Source organism: Monocercomonoides exilis (genome assembly GCF_001643675.1).
Source record: "Monocercomonoides exilis strain PA203 chromosome Unknown scaffold29-1213020, whole genome shotgun sequence".
Lineage (NCBI taxonomy): Eukaryota > Preaxostyla > Oxymonadida > Polymastigidae > Monocercomonoides > Monocercomonoides exilis.
This window is the reverse complement of record NW_027150574.1, coordinates 1,062,566-1,079,833: the sequence shown is the minus strand read 5'-3', so window position 1 is coordinate 1,079,833 and position 17,268 is coordinate 1,062,566. Positions and strand designations below refer to the sequence as shown.

The window sequence follows — 17,268 nt, the reverse complement described above, 5'->3', positions numbered from 1 at the left end:
CACAAATGTGTAATATACAAATGTTATTGCTCAAATAAAGATGATGATGTCATTTGTTAGTGTTTTCATTTTTTAGTATTCTTCTTTTTTTGTTCAAGATAAATTTTTGAACCGGAAATGTTGAAAGAAAAAATATGCTTTCAAAAATAATCACCCATTTATTCTTTAAACAGTTGTGATAAATTGAGTATTTTTTTTCTAAGGCTCTTCCAAATGATAAACAAAGTTTGAAAAACCAACGCCCCGAAAAAAGTTATTATTTCAAAAATAATCATTCATATCTTGACAATACAAACTCTTTTGATACACAAAACTTTCAAAATTGTTTCATTTGTTCGTTAAAAAAATTATTATTGAAATCTCGGAGAAAATCAAAATCCTATTTTTCCGAGATTTCAATCATTTATTTTTTTCTGAGCGCAAATGAAGCTATTTTGAAAGTTTTGTTTATCAAACGAGTTTGTTTTTATGAGATATATTTTGAAGAAAATTATCAGAGTTGTTCCTTTTGCTGTTATTGTGAAATCGATCTTGTTCTGTATTTTGTGCGAAATCTGTAGTTTTTTTTTTTTTTGCTGTGTTAATAGGCATCCCATATAATCACAATCGGATATAGTCACAAAAAGTTGTGTAAAACAGATGTGATTATATCAAGTAAAGACTGCATTTTATAAAGCAACTACTAAAATACAGATGTTGATTAATGAGCCGGAGCATAAAGTTGATTGAAATATGAAATATTTATTTAATTTGAAAATTTAACATTTGCGATTTTTCAAAAAGAATTTCCCATAGAAATCAATTTTTATCACTTTATTCATTTCATTTTAAATCTTCAAACTTTTCTTTGTTTTAAAAAAATAAGTTAAAATTTCTTCCCAACAAAATAATGACTCCTTTGACAGTCACTGACTTCATTAACAGTCCGATGATTAATAAATTCCAAAATTGACTTTTTGTCAATATCCTTTTTGAAAAACGTGTTTTTATTTTTTGCTTGTTTGGATTTAAAATTAAAAATATTTGCATATAATATTATTGTTTTCATATTTGAGGCTCTGACGTGAACATTATTATTCGGTCAGTCAGGATACCAAATTTGTCTGTCAATAGTCACAAAGAAACACATGTCTAATGAAAACAAAATTTGAACAATGTTATTATTTCCATTTTTTGAAAGTTTCGTAAGTGGAAACAGATATTTAATCGAAATATGAGAATTTTTTTTTTGAAATCAAAATAGAAGGAAGCTTTCAAAAAAAAAAAAAAAAAAAAAAAAAAGGTCAAATGAATAAACGAATTTATTAATAAAATTTGGAATAGATTCAATGTCCCAGATAAAAGAAATATCTTCAATTTTTGATACATTATTGTTATAATAATTATAATAACTTTATTCATGGAAATTGTTCTTTTTCGAGACCCTTTGGAAATTTTCGAAGTTTCATTTATATCCAAAAATAAAACACTTTGAAATTTTCTTATTGAAACGTTGAATATGAAATTATGCATTTTTGAAAATTTTGAAATTAATCCTGTTTTTTTGAATATGGCTTAGATCAAAAAGGAAAAAAGTTATTCTGTTTTTCCGAGATTTTGAATAATAATTTTGATTACAGACGTATATTTTAACGGAATTATTTGTGATGATTTTGATACAAATTTCATATAAACTTTTTTTCGCATTAAGATGCTTGATTCATTTAAGACTAAAGCATCAAATTTGGGGCAGAAAATGCTCGTAAAAATGGGGAAAGCTGAAGAATTTAAAGAAACAGAAGAATTTACGAAAACAATTGAAAATTTTAAGATGACAAGAAAGTGCATTGATGAATTAGGAAAGAAAGGAAAAAAGATGATTGATACAGCAAATATCGCAAGTGACGCTAGAATGGCATATGTGTGATATTATTTTGTTTAAAACAAATTGCGTTTTGTGAAGTTATTTGATTTAGCTTAATTTTCTTTTAGAATTTGCAGGAAAAAGCCCTTCTCTTGATCCACGTGTTGTAAAATTTGGTTTGAACAATCAAAACATGATTAATTATTTCGAAAATTCTCATCCATTTTATAGCTGAAGCAATGAAAGCCTACGAAGAATATATGCGCGAGTTTATGTTTGAAAAGATTATTATTTTTAATTCTGGATTTTCAAAGTTGTTTAACAGGAGGACAGTGGCGAGCGTGGCAGTTGTCCCAGAGACAAGCTTTTATGAAAAGGAAATAACGCAAACAAGGGTTTGCTCATTAACATTTGTTGTAGAATTGCTTACAAGCATGTTATTTTGTAGTTAAAGAAGAATGCTTTATCATCGTTGCGAACTTCAAGAGATTCAGCAATGAGAGATAGAGGAAAAGATGGCCAATTTAAGACCGAAAAGGCAGCAGCTGAGTTTCGGAGATTGGATGAAAAATACCAAGCTGATCGAGCACAGCTTCTAGCAGCTGTGAATTTCGTTGAGGCGAAAAAGAACCACGATATCCTGAAGCACGTTTCGCTTATATTTGAAGAAATGGTATAGAAATTTAATTCATAAACCTCTTTAATTTGAATTTATTTGTAATATCTTTAAAAAAACCCTTGATTCTGGGTATGACGCCAATTTGCTAAGTACAACATGCATGCCACATCATACTCTGACATGGCGACGTTGGAGCCTGAGGTGAAAGGCACGCTCGACCATCTGACTGCAGAAGAGGCGCTGATCCAGGCAGAAAGCGAGGCCAATTTGCTGGGCAAGACGTCTGCAGAGCCAACAGTTCATGAATATCCAAACATGAACCATCCTTCCTCTTCTTCCTCTTCTTCCTCTTCCTCTTCTTCCTCTTCCTTTTCTTACCCTATTTACCAAACTTCTGTTGACCACTCGTCCGCACAGCCAAGTTCCAGTTCGTCTGCTTCGCAGTCCTCCTTCCCGCAATATCCTTCTTCTGGCCCCTTCGTCAAAGACCCTTCTGAAAGCTCAGCCCACATCCATGATTATCCGAGCATTCCATCTCATCCGCCTCCTTCTCTCCCGGCACAAAAGTAGCTGACAAGAAAATGCAACGCAAATACGCTTGTTGCTACTTGATTGGAAAATGGAATGAAGAAAGCAACATTTTGCTTATATTTTATTCAATGATGCACGTTATGTTCTTTGGAAATATGGATATTTCCTGTTTCATAATTGGGTTTTTTTAATAATAAATAATTATGTTATTTTTATTTTTAATTGTTCGGTCAATTTCGAAATTTGAGGATGTCTTAATTTGGGGGTAATCCAATCATTACAATTTCTTTTATTTTTATTATTCCATCAACAATTCTTTCTATTTCTTTTTTTGAGAAGCTTTTTTTAGAAAGAACATCTTCAAATGATTTTTGAATATTTCACTTAGAATAAATATCTATTTTACAGCAGTTTGCTATTTCTGTCCATTTTCTCTTCCTCTTGAATTTTGTTACGATCAACATCTGAAATCTGTAAAGGATTAAAAGAATATTTGTTTATTGAATTTCTGAGACACTTTTTATTTGGCGAACATCATTTTATGTTTTCAGAAACGTTTGCCGGAATCATCATGAACAATCTCATTTTCATAAAAATGTCATATGATAATTGGGATAGTCCAAATGCATTAACAAATTCCCTTCAAAGCTAAAATCTTATAAAAAGAAAGCATTTTAAAAATAAAAACAAAAATAAGAAGTGAATCACAAAAAAAAAAATAGAAAATATTTCCAAAAATTCTGATAAATCCATCCTTTGTGAATAACATAAAAATCACAAAGTTCCTTCCAGTTTAGTCCGCAATCTGAGCAGATGCGGTGTATAAACAGAATAAAAAGCATCTGAATCTGCCTTGTCGTCAGCGTTATCACACTCTTCTTTCAGCTGCCTGTCTATCTCTTGTGAGATGTCCTGGTTGAATGACAGAATGAACGGGATTTCATTGAACAGCAGCTGTGTGTTGGCCAGCCAGATGCGAGAGAGTGGAAGAAGAGGAGAAGACGAATTCAAAACAGATGAATTTGACTGAGCAGAAACAGAAACAGAAACAGAAGAAGAAGAAGAAGAAGATGATGATGATGATGAATTTAATGCGCCTGCGGTGTAAAGAGAGAGCTGTTTGTTGCTCTGCCGAGTGAAATAGAATGTGACAGACGAGATCGAATCAACAATCGCCACTGCCAAATGCCTCAGCGCAAACGAAGACGAAGAGAATGCCATCTGCACATCCTGTCTGCTCATACGAGACAGACACGACGGAAGCACAGCTGATGCATTCACACTGCCAACAGAAGAAGAAGAAGAAGAAGAAGACACTGAAGATATCGAAGATACTCTGAATGGAGAGTGCAATGTTGTATTGTCTGAAGCAGAAAGAGAAGAAGAAGAAGAAAGTGAAAAAGAAGAAGCAGTTGCTGCTGTGTTCTGCGCAATTCTGTCGACAAAGCTGTTTTCTGCCTTCCACACAGCCGATGTCACTTCATTCATGTGTGACAGACGGCTGGCTGTTTGTGTGAGCTCAGATGTTGCTGCAGAGATGAACGAATGGAGAGGAGAAAAAATGTTGACCAGAAAAGAAGAAGGCTGCGGGAGAGAAAATGAAGAAGAAGAAGAAAATGATGATGATGATGATTGGGAAGATGAGAAAGACGATGCATTTGTTGCAGTTTCTGACAGAATGTCTGAGCTATTTGCAGAGTCAGATGGTTCTAAGGGAGAAGGAGGCTCAAAGGGAGAGGCAGAGAAAGGAGAGCGCGCAAAATGTGAGTCAGCCGACGAGAAAGAAGAGCCAAAGGGCGAATTCATCGGGAAAGCGCTGTCACTTTCACTCAAATTGTCAAAGGGGAACAAAGATGACTGGAAAGACTGCTGATCTGCAGATGTTCTATCAGAAAATGAATGCTGTGTGATAAGAGAAGAGCCAGAAGAGCGGGTGGAGAAGGGGAGGTGGCGGATGTGCTGTTTGACGGTGGGGGAGAGAGAGATGCTGGCAAGGAGAGAGGAAAGAAGAGAGCTAAGACAAGAGAAAAGGAAGGAATATGTAGAAGACACAAAGCAGAAGAACACTTGAAACAGCAGAAGAGGCAAAGGAAGAGAAGGAGGAGTGTTGTGAAGTGACTGTGAAGTTGTCTTGTTGGAAGATAAACCAGAAGAAGAAGAAGAAGAAGATATTGATGATGAAGATTTCAATGCCAATGCTCTGTTCATTTGGCCGATTGGATCGTCTTCAGCAGCAAGTGACACTCTCATCAGCAATGGAAGATAATGCCTGACAATCAAGTAATGCAGCTGGATGAAGTCAAAGTAGCAGTCAAGCACTGCACTCACTAGCTCTTTCTTCTCTTCCACTTTGGCTGACTCATCACCATCATCTTCCTCCTCCTCTTCTTCTTCTTCTTCCACATCCTTTTCTTCATTGTCTTCAATATCTTCATCTTTTGTTCCTTTGTTGATTCCTTTGGCATTTGTTGCATTTGATGTTTGCAATGAATCAGAATGTGATGCATCGTCTCCCTTCAGAAGAGCATTCCTTTCTTCTTCTTCTGCTTCTTTTCCTGCTTCTTTGCTTGTCTTTTCCTTCTCTCCATCAACAATGCCATTATCATTATCTCCATCTCCATCTCTTCTACCTTTCATCCCATCCTCATTCTCTTCCTTTTCTTCCTTCTCTCTTTGCCCTTTTCCCTCTCTTTTCTCTCTTCTTCTCCTCCCCATCCTTCTCCTCCTTCTCCTTCCCTTCTGACACCACTTCTTCGTGATCTTCCCTGCAGCCTCTGAAACAGCACCAGCAGTTTTCTCTGTCACCTGCCTCAGCACCCTCATCAGCGCAGGCACAGCCGACGGCAGCAGAAACTGGGTGCTGAAGAGAGGAACAAGCACAATAGACAGAAATCTCTGTGAAAGAACACTCTTCAGATGGAGTGAGGGCTTTAAAGAAGTGGAAGAGGAAGAGGAAGAGGAAGAAGAAGAAGAAGAGGAAGTGGAGGATGATGATTGGATTAAGGAAGAGGAAAATGGAAAAGCAGTGACTAATGAGGAGTCAAACGGATTGAACTGGAAAGGCTGAGGAAGAAGAGAGAAAAGGTTGGGAGAGATTTCATTGAGAGAAGAGAAATATCTGTTTTTGATTTGAGAAGACACCAAGTCAAACAGAAGAGTCGTGTGGAACGAAGAAAGAAGCTGAGACAATGGAGAAGGAGAAATAATGGAAGAAGAAGAAGAAGAAGAAGAGGAAGAGGAAGAAGAAGAGGAAGAGGAAGAGAAGGAAGAAGAAGAAATTGAATCAGAATTAGAAGAAGAAGAAGAAAGAGCAGAAGATGTGTATATCGAATACAGAGGGGAGCTGCGAAGAGGCGGAATGAAGAAGAGATCTGGATCATCAGGTTGTTCATTTCGTGTTTCTGCTTCGCTTTTCTTTGCATCAGCAGCATCAGAAGAAGAAGAAGAAGAAGAAGCATTTTGAGCAGAGAATGAAGACGGCTGAAGAGACTGAAAAGATAAGAGGGAGTCATGATGATACCACCAACGCTTCAGTGACAAAGGAGAAGAAGAAGAAGAGGAGGAGGAGGAGGAGGAAGAAGAAGAATTGATATCGCTTTCTGTATCAGAATAAGAGAACGAAGGGAATCTCTCTGAAATGTCGTCGAGGAGGGTGTTGATGAAGAGGTTGATCATTTTGATCAGCCGGATGCGCTTCTCAGGAATAAGAGCAGTGAATGACTGGGGCAAAGACGAAGGAGAGGCTGTTGAATGAGAATTGCATGACACAACAGAAGAGATGGCATATGACTGTGAGAGAGGGGAGAGGGCGGAGGATTGCAGATGAAATGAAGAAGAAGAGGAGGAGGAAGAAGAGGAAGGAGGAATGGAAGAAGGAGAAGGAGAAGAAGTAGAAGAAGAAGGCAAAGAAGAAGATTGCAGCGTTTGCGAAGAGGGTTGTGTGCCTGCTGCTGGCATAGGCGAAAGAGAAGGCTGTTTCAAAGAGAGAGAAGAAAGAGAAGGAGTCGAAAAGATCGAAAGAAGATGGCTGATTGTCATGTTGACCAAAGCAGATAAAAAAAGGGCTGTGTAATCAGATGGCAAGAACAGATAGACTGCATCTTCAGATGGAGAAGAGGAAGACGATGATGAGGAAGAAGAGGAAGAAGAATTATCACTTGTAGCATTGTAAGTTGTGTCAAAGTGGAACAAAGGCTTGTGTCTTGGCAGTTTGCGAATAAACGAGGGGAATTCGTGGTGCGACTTTATTGACTGCAAATTTGCAGATTGCACAGGAGGAGGAGGAGGAGGAGAGGAAGAAGAAGAGGAAGAAGAAGAAGGTGCTATTTGATCAGAAGCAGCAGAACAGTTCTGAAACTCTTCGGAGTTAAAAGGCTTGGCACGGGAAGAGGCAGAAAGAAGATTGTTTTTGCTATTTTTGTGGCAGGAGCGGGAGATGGAGACGATGATTGGTAGCAGCGTGTGCCGGATGTTGCTGAGGAGGTGTGTGAAGAGGGTGAGCACTTCGTGCGGAGAGAGAGAGGAGAGAGTGGGTGGCGATCTTGCAGATGATGAGCCAGAAGAGGACGAGGATGATTGAGACGGCGATGAAGAAGGCGAAGGCAGAGAGGAGGAAGGGGAGGACCGCCCGTCAGACGCCGGAGGCTGTTCAGAAGAAGAAGATGATGAAGTTGATTGGGCTGACTGTGAAGATGGAAGATGCAACATCGGATGTGCAGACGAAAAAGATGACCAACAACGCTGAGTGCAGCGGATTAGTAGCGGTTTGACAACATTGTCTGCAAACAACGAAGGGCATCTCCGGATTGAATTAGCGTCAAAAAATGCTCGCAAAAGCAATGCCATTGAACGATGAAGCTGCGAAGAAGTGCAATCAAATGATTGATCCATGGTTTCGAAATTTGACAGTTGAGTTAAGGATTGATCTGATTTAGCCAAAAATGAAGATTGTTTTGCTTTTTCTGCTTGCGTTACGCTTAACACACAAACTGTGACAAAAGCTGCATCAAGATGTTGAGTTAAGTTTTGATTAAGGGCTTGAGTGCTCACCGAAATTGATTCAAGGTGTTTATCACCAAGAATCTTTTCCTTTTTCATCCATCTAACATGTCCTTTTAGTGTTCCGATAACACGCGCTGCTTTCCCTAAACATGCAACCCAACCGTGCGTATCTTTAAATAAGAAAGATAAAGGAATAATATTTATTTAGAAAAAATTTACAGCAACATCATGCCATTTTTATTGGCCAGTAATTTGGCTTCTCGTAAAATTCCAGCGCACTCTTGCGAAAGGTCATATATTTCATTTGTGTGTTGATTTGTTGAGAGTTCTTTACTGACTTTTTCCAACGATAATAATGATTTGTCTAACTCTTCTTGTTTTGCCATAGATATGGAAGACAAACGTGAAACCCTTTTATTGCATTCGTCTGTAAACAATCTAATGGAAGCTACAGATTCTTTAACATTTCCTAACTCCATGGTTGCCAAAATAAATGAATCAATATTCTTTCTTAAAAGCGTCGATGAATACGCAGTCATTCCGTAGAACACAAATTAAACAAATCAATTTATATCAAATTATTCTTGCAAAATTTTAAAAATTGTTAATATAAAGATTCTATCGAAAAAGACTCAAATGAATTAGCCCATAATTAATCTTTCACGTTCTTTCTTTCAACTTGTGCATTGCTTTTCAGAATAGATTTTGGAAAAATATTTTTTTTGCAAAAACAGAATCATACAAATCAAGCAGAACTGCAATAGAAACATATCCTTTGTTTAATATTTCGTTCATTTGATGAACACATTTTATAAAATAAAAATTTTTTTTTTTTTTTTTTTTTTTTTTTTTTTTTTTTTTTTTTTTTTTTTTTTGAGCAAACAAGTGATATTATCTTAAATTTCATTAATAATCACCTCTTTCAATGTGTGTCCTTATAACCTTTTTGAATTTTTCGTTTTCTCATATTAAAATTTGTCAAACTGTTTTGATCTATCCCTTGATAAATATGTTTGAAATTTTTAACAAACATGGAAGAATCCGTGAGTGTTTCATTCCTTGAAAAGTTTGTATTCGCGAAGGACGAAAAGGAGCGTGATGCAGCTCTTGAAGTTTTGCCTGCAAATTCTAATGAGCGTTTGTATTATGCGATTCTGCGGGAACAATTGAAAAGTCCGGAGCATTCCACTGCAGAAGAAGAAAATTTGTTGAAAAAGCTTATTGAAAAACTAGGGGAAAATAGTTCTGTTGTATCACAACTGAAACTGAGGCGAAGTTTAACATCTTTTGGAAAGATGGATAAAGCCTCTCAAAAAGAAGTATTGGAGCATCTCCGGGATGATATATTACATAGGGATTTTACAGATGCTCAACGACATATAGGAGCACGAGATGAACCTAGAGATGAGGTTGCGTTGCCAACTGTACTTAATGAGGACGAAGTTGACTTTGGAAATGTGCTAAAGGAAGCGGCAACACAACGGCGGATCCTCAACGAACTTACGCCGGAGGGAATGCTAAAAGTTGATGCCAAAAAGCTTGAGAAGCATGATCTACAGCAGTTCATCAATAATGTGCGTTCGTGCTCATATCCTGGGCTTTTGGATCTGATAAAGCTATATCTTTCAAAGCCAAACACGCACCTGTCTGATTTGTCGGTTGATTTAACTATTGAACAATTGGAGAAATTGGGAGAAGAAAAGGCAGAATTACGCAAAAACCAACATTGGGTGGAGATGATGCTGATTCGAATGGTACCAGGAGTAGATGTAGTATGGGAAACAGATAAAACTGCTCAAGATAAATATTTTGAGAGGATATGGAACATTGCATGCCAATTGAACGAAGCTGCATTTTGGATGAGGGCTTCGCTGATGGAAGCATGCGTGGTTCATGATTTGCTGAGAGGGGAGTCAAATTTGGAGAGGTTTTTGAGCCTTCTGAAGTGTCCGAGACGGGATGTTGGTATTTGTAAAACGTGGAGTAATATGAGCAACAGATATAGAAATGTATGTCGAGTCGATATGCATTGGCTAGAGAAAATTGGAGTGCCAAGAGCTGAATTACAATGGATGGAGCGAAATGGGAGCACAGAACTGATTCGGAAGCAGGTGATTCATTTCATCGCTAATGGCGTAGATGAGCGGAAATTCCAGACGTACATTATAGAAACGGAATTGCGAAGATTAGTAACGGAGGCAAAGCTAACGAACGGGAAAATGGATGTGAGTAAAGTGGGAAGGAAGGACGCCGACGAGTATTTTGTTCGCCAGCTGACGGAAAAATCAGAGCTCACGTTTGCAGACGACAACCAGACATACTTTGGCTTTGGAAGCGAAGCCGAAGAGGTTCCGTCAGTAAATGTTGTAGTGAAGAATGTGCAGGAGATGCGTTTGCAAGTGTTTGAGGTGAATACGCAGGCATACTATTCGCTGATGCATCGAGAAGTGGATGCAGGAATGGAACTTGACGGATTGGTGGCGAACTACGAACGATTTCTTGATTTTTCAGCATATGCACCAGTGATCCGTCATACAGAGCGAATAGAGCTTCCTTCACTTGTGTTGGACAAAAAAGGAGAGAAAGTGGAAGAAGAAGAAGAAGACGAGGACGAAGTTGAGCGGGGAGAAGGAGAGCGGGTGCAAAAGAGAGGAGTGTTTGTGGTTGTTCTGTCTGGAGGCGGATTGACGAGCCGTGCTTTGATTCGAAAGGGGAGCTTAAGAATGATGTCGCGGTGCATCGCAGACGGGCAGGCAGTGACTGTGCTGGACGAACTGAACATGCCTTTGCCACGAAGTCGAGTGGCGGTGTGGGTGGATGGAAAGAAACATAGCGCAAGCACTACTCCAAAGAAGCATCCGGGTTTGGAGCCATGCGAGATATTGGTACCTTATGCAACTGGCAGTGGTGCAGGGATAAAGCAGGCGATTGTGGAAGACTTGGCGGACGAGTTCTGTGTGTTGGTTGATGGATTTGAGCATAAATCGGAGATGTACACGTTTGGATGTGGAATCTACATTGATCGCGAGGAGCTAATCCGTCATGCCAACGCGCACATCCTCTTACGCCCTCAGCTGTTTTGTTGTTATGAGCCTGCATCAGTTGGAATGGTGCGTGGCGTATCAGTGAAGGTGACATCAACAACTGTGGAGGGAATTGATGTGACACGGCAGTATGCAGGTCTGCAGTTTGTTGATGGAGAGTTGACGTGTGTAGAATATACCGTTCCTGAGAATGTTGCGAAGGTGCATGTGCAGGTGAACGGGGTTATTGTTGTTCACTCAGACTTAGGGCGTACCGTGCCAGTATCGAGAGAGAAGACATTTACGGTGAACACTATCGATAGCACGCGAGGGTTTGTGGCAGCAGCGCTGGTGCGAAGAATAGAAGAGAAGAATGTGAAGAAAGGGGAAACATGTTATGTACTGCGTGTGTTTGGAAAAAGTGGAGAGAAAGTGAAATATCATGCTGTCTCTTTCAAGTTCTTCTTTCGGTATGTTAACATCTGGTCCGATTACTGCAAGAAAGGGGTACAGTTAATGACAGACGAAAATGGAGAGATTACATTAGGCTCTTTGCGAGACGTGAGTGCTTTTGAGATAACGATGGACTCAGGTGATGGAACGAATGAGGCAAGTCAGCTGTTTGGCTTGGAAGGTCACGGTATTGTGCCTACTCCGATACATCTTTATAACAGGAGAGATAGGGTTGTAGGGTATGCAGGGCAAGAGCTGGAGGTGCCGTTGGAGATGGACTGGGATGAAGGAGAAGAAGAGGGGTATGAAGAGAGAGAAAAGGAAAGAGCAAAGACGAGGATTGAGAAGAGGATGATTACACTGACACAAATGGGAGGACCAGATGCAAGAGTGCATTTACATGATGTGACAGAGAAGATGGTGCTGAAGGAAGGGAAAGCGATTCTGCCAGCCGATCTGCCTGGTGGCGAATATATGTTGTTTGAGGTGGAGACATGGGTGGTTACGTCAATTTCTCTGATTGAACCACGCAAGACAGCTGAAAATAACGAGAAAAATCAAATAAGCCAAAAAGGAGGAACACAAAAATCGAAAGAAGAAGAAAGTGATTGTAGGGTGAGACAGGATAACACATCGCTTTTGTGTGGCGCGCGGAGGATAGTGCGAAGAGGAAGTGAAGCGGCAGTAACAGTTGCAGGGGTGCGTCAAATTAGAGAAGGAGCAGAAGCAGGAAATGTGGAAGTTATTCTCAGAAACTGCACAGAAATGACGCGAATACATGCATTTGGAACACACTTTGCTGGCGTCTTTGACCCGGAGACGCAGCTGAATGCAATGTGGTTTGTGAGACAGGCAGAGGCGACAACAACAATGGCAGTCAGCTCGTTCTACACATCAGACAACCGACTGGGCACTGAGCAGGAGTACATTCAGCGAAGACAATCATCTGCAGCTCGTTTGGGCAACACTTTGGATGCACCGTCTGTGCTAATGCATCCAGTTGTCACACAAGAAACCACTCGAAAGGAAGCAACTTCATATAGCAGCGACACCATTTGTGGAGGTGCAACAAATGGACCATTAATGGCAAAAATGGAAGCAACTAGATGTCAAAAACGAGACTTCGATGAAACAAGAACTGAGAATTGGAGAGAATGTCAAGTTGATCGGAAAAACATCGACTTCCTTACTGATACTACGACAGTGATTCTTAACAAGCCTGTGGGAGTTGGGGAAACTCGGCGTGTAGTGATTCCTACTCAGGTTATAGGGCAGAAAGGACAGAGCACTCTGACTGTGTTGGCAACAGACGATGACCGTATAGTGGCACGTGTATTGGCGGTAGATCTGAGTTTGTGCAGAGGAAGAAAGAAAGCGGAAGGAGAAGAAGGAGAAGGAGAAGAAGGCCGGCTGAGAGAAATGCGACTGATGAACGCATTTGACCCGAAGAAGCATGTTCTTCAGAAGATGCGCTCAGCGCTGATTCTACCAAAGAAAGTGTTGAATGACAGCTGTTGCGAAGCTTGCAATGAAAAGGAGAACGAGGAAAAAGTAGCAGCAAGCTCTTCTTCTGATTCATCTGGTTGTACATGTGCAAGCAGAAATTCGAATGGAAGTTTCTCATTGAAAAAAGCGTATCTTTCCAAGTGTGTTGCGTCGCGCACGATTGATGATCTGTCAACATCAACATATGAAACGTACAGTTGCTTTGGTGGAATTCTCCATCTGCTGAAGTGTTCGATGAAAGCAGACTTGGGGAATGAAGCCTCAGTCGGAACATTTGATGCGTGGTGCGATGCATTTGAGGAACTATACAAACTGGTTGATGAAGGAAAAGACGAAGACGAGAAAGAGAAAAAGAAGAAATACAGAGAGCTTTGCGACCGATACAGTGAATTTGCATGCCATGAGACAAATTTGCTGCTGTACAAAAAGGCACCAAAATTCTTTGAGCAGGCGATACGTCCGGCTTTAGCAAGTAAAAAGGAGAAGACGGTGATTGATCACTATCTTCTTGCTACGGACGATGTGGAACTGTTTGAGGAGTATGCAGAGCCGGCTCTGTTTGCGCAGTTGAACGCAGTGGAGCAGGTGTTTGTTCTGGCAAGATTGGTTGCGTTGGGGCAGGCAGAGAAGAAAGCCGGAAGAGGAGACGAACTGCTGAAGAGGAGTGTGGCCAGATGTGTTGCGCTGGTGGAGAAAGTAGAAGGAAAGCTTAAAGCAGAACAGAGAGGCAAAGAAGCGGAAGAAAGATTATTTAAAATGGCGCTTAAGTCTGGGTTGGATGTTGGGGAGTTGATTGAAGCGGAGAACGAAGAAGGAAAGAATGATACAAGCAGAAAGAGCAGAGTGAAGGAAGCGTCTGCGCGAGCATTCAATGAAGGAGAGGATTTGGGCCAGATGTTGATTTTTGTGAAAATGCTTACAGGAAAGCGCCTTTCCTTTTTTGTAAGACGAAATACAACTGTTGAGGAATTAAGGAATATGATCTTTCGCAAAGAAAGGATTCCTCCTGACCAGCAGAGGATTATATCAGAAGGTAGGCAACTGGAAGATCGTTACACGATGGGTCATTACAACATCAAAAACAAAGCAACATTGGATCTTGTGCTCCGCTTGCGTGGTGGAGGAACTGGACCTGAATTGATGCTTGATACAAGCCTCAGGCGCGAAGCGGCTCCGAAAGCTCCGATTGGTGTGGGATTTGGATTCGCACCGCGAACGTTAATGCGGAGCGTTCAAAGTCGAAGTATGAACTTTGCGGCTCCTGCTTGTTGTTCAGCAGCCCCGTCACCAATGCCAATGAAGATGAAGATGGCAGTGCAGAATGTGCATTATGACTATGATGCCGAAGAGGAAGAGATAGCTCCGGTTGCAAAGTTCCAACAAGTTGAGAATACAAAAGAATACCGCGAGAACCAATACCATCGCGTGGCTAATAGAGATGATCCACTCGTTGGATGGAACGAGTTCTTCTTGGATTATGCAAAATATCTCTTTGGGTGCATGGCAGATGGAATAGGAACTGACGCATCTGATTGTGCAAATTGCGTTCCTTTTGTATCTGCAAATATTTTGGATTGCGCTAACTCTTTTACCTCTGCGGCGTTTGCTGCAGCGTTGACCGATGTTTCACTGCGCCCTGTTTCAGTTGAGAAGGCGATTCAAATGAGCGGTGGAAGAGCAAGTGCTTCTATTTCGAGTGAAAACACAGCAGCTCTGCTTTATGTGAAGGAGATGGAGGCGGTTGAGGAAGGAAAAGAAGATTCAGCGCTAGAAAGAGAATCAATGAGAACAGAAAAGCAGGAAGAAAAAGGCAAAGGAAAAATTGTACAGATGAAGCAGGTTCTGGTGCAAGAGTTTGTGTGCGACATGGCAGAGGAATGGGAGGTGAACGAGGAAGGGAGAAAAACAAGGAAGTATGTGGACTGGGAGAAATTATATGCTGGGCGAGTATATATGTGCGATGTGGTGCTAACGAACACAACAGCCACACAGAGGTCGGTGGAAGTGCTCATGCAAGTGCCAGCCGGTTCGATCCCGTTGCTGAGAGGAAGCATGACGAAGACACAGAGCGTTGTTCTGGGAGCATATGGCACGAAGACGCTGTCATATTCGTTCTACTTCCCACGAGGCGGTGCTTTTGTTCACTATCCAGCGCAAGTTGCAATGAGAGGGCATTACATGTGCTGCAGCCGAGAAGGAGGACATAAGGTGCTTGTGGCAGAGCACGCCACTGCGCAGCCGGAGCGAAGAGATTGGGCGTATGTGTCTCAGGAGGCAGAGAAAGAAGTGTTACTCGAGTTTCTGGAGAAGGAGAATTTGCACCGAGCAGATGTGGATTTATCGATGATTGCGTGGCGATTGCGAGATAAGGATGTATTTGATGCTGTGATAGCTGTTCTGATGCGCCGCGGTGTGTACAATGAAAAGGTCTATTCGTATTCTATGAAGCACCTTGGGCCAGCTACTGCTGTGCAAAGGTATTTGTGCGATCCGTTCGTCTCAAAGGAAATCGAAATCCGATTGCCAAGCTTTGCGACTGTGCTGTCTCCAATATTCGTGAAGAATCCCGTGACAAGAGGAGCTTTTCGTGTATTAGAGTATCGCCCACTGATCAATCCACGCACCTTCTTGTTTGGAGAGGAGAAAGAACGCATACCAAATGCGAATCTTGCTCGGCAGTACAGAAAGTATCTGATCTACTTGGCACATGGTGCAGCCGCTGCTTATGCTTCATCTTCTCTTTTTGAGAGTGACGCAGATATTGAAAGAGATGAAGAATACAATGGATATTCTCAATGGATGCCTGAGATGTCTGGTTCTTCACTTTTAGGTGATGGAGAAAAACTGGTGTTGACGTACTATCTCTTGCTGCAGGACAGATTAGATGAGGCGCGCGCACTGTTTGATACAATCGGCATGGAATCTGCTTCAGCCAGCGGATCGACAAAACAAAAGAGAGAAAATGAGAATGAAATGGAAATGAAACTTCAATATGACTACATGAGTGCATATCTGGACATGACAAACCCTGAAAGTGCCCTTCCTGTGAAAAAGAGCGGGAAATGTGGAGAAGAAACGATGGAAGCACCAAGATTGACTGTAGCACGACGAGTGGCTGAGAAACACAGAAACTGTTCAATTCCACGATGGAAGCTGATGTTTGATCATCTGAATGAGCAGATCAAGGAGGTGGACAAGATGTTTGCGGCAGAGCAGAGGGAGAAGGAGAAGGAGAAGGAGAAGAGAGAGGAAGAAGAGAAAGAAGAGAAAGGAGGGAGAAAGAAGGATATTCTTGTTGAGAATGAGGCCGAACGAGAGAGTAAAAGACAGCGACAACTGGTAGAGTCAAAGACGGTTGAGGCAACAGTGGAAATGGTGATTGATGCAAAGGCAAATACAATTACTTTACAACAACAGAATGGGAAGGAAAAAACAGGAAAAATAAAGTTCTATAGAGTGGACATTGAAAGTCTGTTTAGTACGAAGCCGTTTATGAAAGGAAAAGATTCAGCAAAGGCTTTTTCGATTGTAAAGCCAAAGCAAATTGAATTTTCTTTTGAAGAATCGAATTCAGCTTCTTCCTCGTCTTCTTCTTCTTCTTCTTCTTCTTCTTCTTCTTCTTCCACTCATCTTGCTCGGAGTGTTGTTGTGCCTGTGCCAGACGAACTGCAGCGGCAGAATGTGTTTGTTGAGGTAGAATATGAAGGAAAGAGTCGCTCGGATGCGCTATTCAACTGCGGCATGGATGTAGAGTTGTTTGAGGAGACCGGAAGACTCGTTGTGAAGGAGGAGTTCACTCATCGGCCTGTGCCTGGGGTGTATGTGAAGGTGTATGGAAAACAAGGTGGTGAAAGTGGGGCGTTTGTGAAGGATGGGTTCACTGATTTGCGTGGGTGCTTTGACTACGCGTCTGTGAACAAGAGCACGAATATCAGTTCTTATGTTTCAGGGAGAGCTAACTATGAAACCTCACGCCGGTTCTCGATTTTGATCATGAGCGACAGTTTGGGCTCTGTCGTGAAGGAGGTCGATGCACCTGCTGAAAATTAGAGAGAATTATTATTTTTTTTTCAGATTAGATTGAATTAGAAAACATTCTTTACCTTTTAATAATTAGCATTGTTATTTTCATGAAGATGCGATGAGTATATTTATAGAATTGCTTCTTTTTGTTCATAAAAGCCAATATTGTATTTTTTTCTATATTGTTATTGTTAATCAATTATTTCTTTTCTGAATCCTTTTGCTGATTCCAACACAACAACTTTGCAATTCAAAATGAACTGCGTTTT

General features: G+C 40.8%; 3 protein-coding genes across 3 annotated transcripts; 2 read left to right on the top strand and 1 right to left on the bottom strand.

The window, feature by feature from the left end:
• Positions 1 to 1,555: 1,555 nt before the first annotated feature.
• MONOS_7292 (uncharacterized protein) lies at positions 1,556 to 3,494 on the top strand. Its single transcript, XM_067877604.1, has 7 exons — positions 1,556 to 1,621; positions 1,691 to 1,900; positions 1,956 to 2,019; positions 2,075 to 2,117; positions 2,169 to 2,238; positions 2,292 to 2,516; positions 2,613 to 3,494. The coding sequence occupies exons 2-7, from the start codon at positions 1,691 to 1,693 to the stop codon at positions 3,030 to 3,032; spliced, it is 1,032 nt and encodes a 343-aa protein (XP_067725489.1). The 5' UTR covers positions 1,556 to 1,621; the 3' UTR covers positions 3,033 to 3,494.
• Positions 3,495 to 3,639: 145 nt separating this feature from the next.
• Positions 3,640 to 8,533, bottom strand: MONOS_7293 (uncharacterized protein; the record flags this gene model as incomplete). The annotated part of the gene is made up of 2 exons (XM_067877605.1): positions 3,640 to 8,164; positions 8,227 to 8,533. The coding sequence occupies 2 exons, from the start codon at positions 8,531 to 8,533 to the stop codon at positions 3,768 to 3,770; spliced, it is 4,704 nt and encodes a 1,567-aa protein (XP_067725488.1). The 3' UTR covers positions 3,640 to 3,767.
• Positions 8,534 to 8,828: 295 nt separating this feature from the next.
• Positions 8,829 to 17,255, top strand: MONOS_7294 (putative ATP-dependent RNA helicase RhlE). Its single transcript, XM_067877606.1, has one exon. It carries the CDS (start codon positions 9,026 to 9,028, stop codon positions 17,024 to 17,026), a length of 8,001 nt encoding a protein of 2,666 aa, XP_067725487.1. The 5' UTR covers positions 8,829 to 9,025; the 3' UTR covers positions 17,027 to 17,255.
• The last annotated feature ends 13 nt before the right edge of the window (positions 17,256 to 17,268 follow it).

Excerpts from the sequence above, each read along its gene's own strand:
- MONOS_7292 (XM_067877604.1), top strand. The coding sequence starts at position 1,691 with ATGCTTGATTCATTTAAGACTAAAGCATCAAATTTGGGGCAGAAAATG. Across the intron at positions 2,118-2,168 it reads GAATATATGCGCGAGTTTAT|GAGGACAGTGGCGAGCGTGG; the intron begins GTTTGAAAAGAT and ends GTTGTTTAACAG. Across the intron at positions 2,517-2,612 it reads CGCTTATATTTGAAGAAATG|TACAACATGCATGCCACATC; the intron begins GTATAGAAATTT and ends CAATTTGCTAAG.
- MONOS_7294 (XM_067877606.1), top strand. The coding sequence starts at position 9,026 with ATGGAAGAATCCGTGAGTGTTTCATTCCTTGAAAAGTTTGTATTCGCG.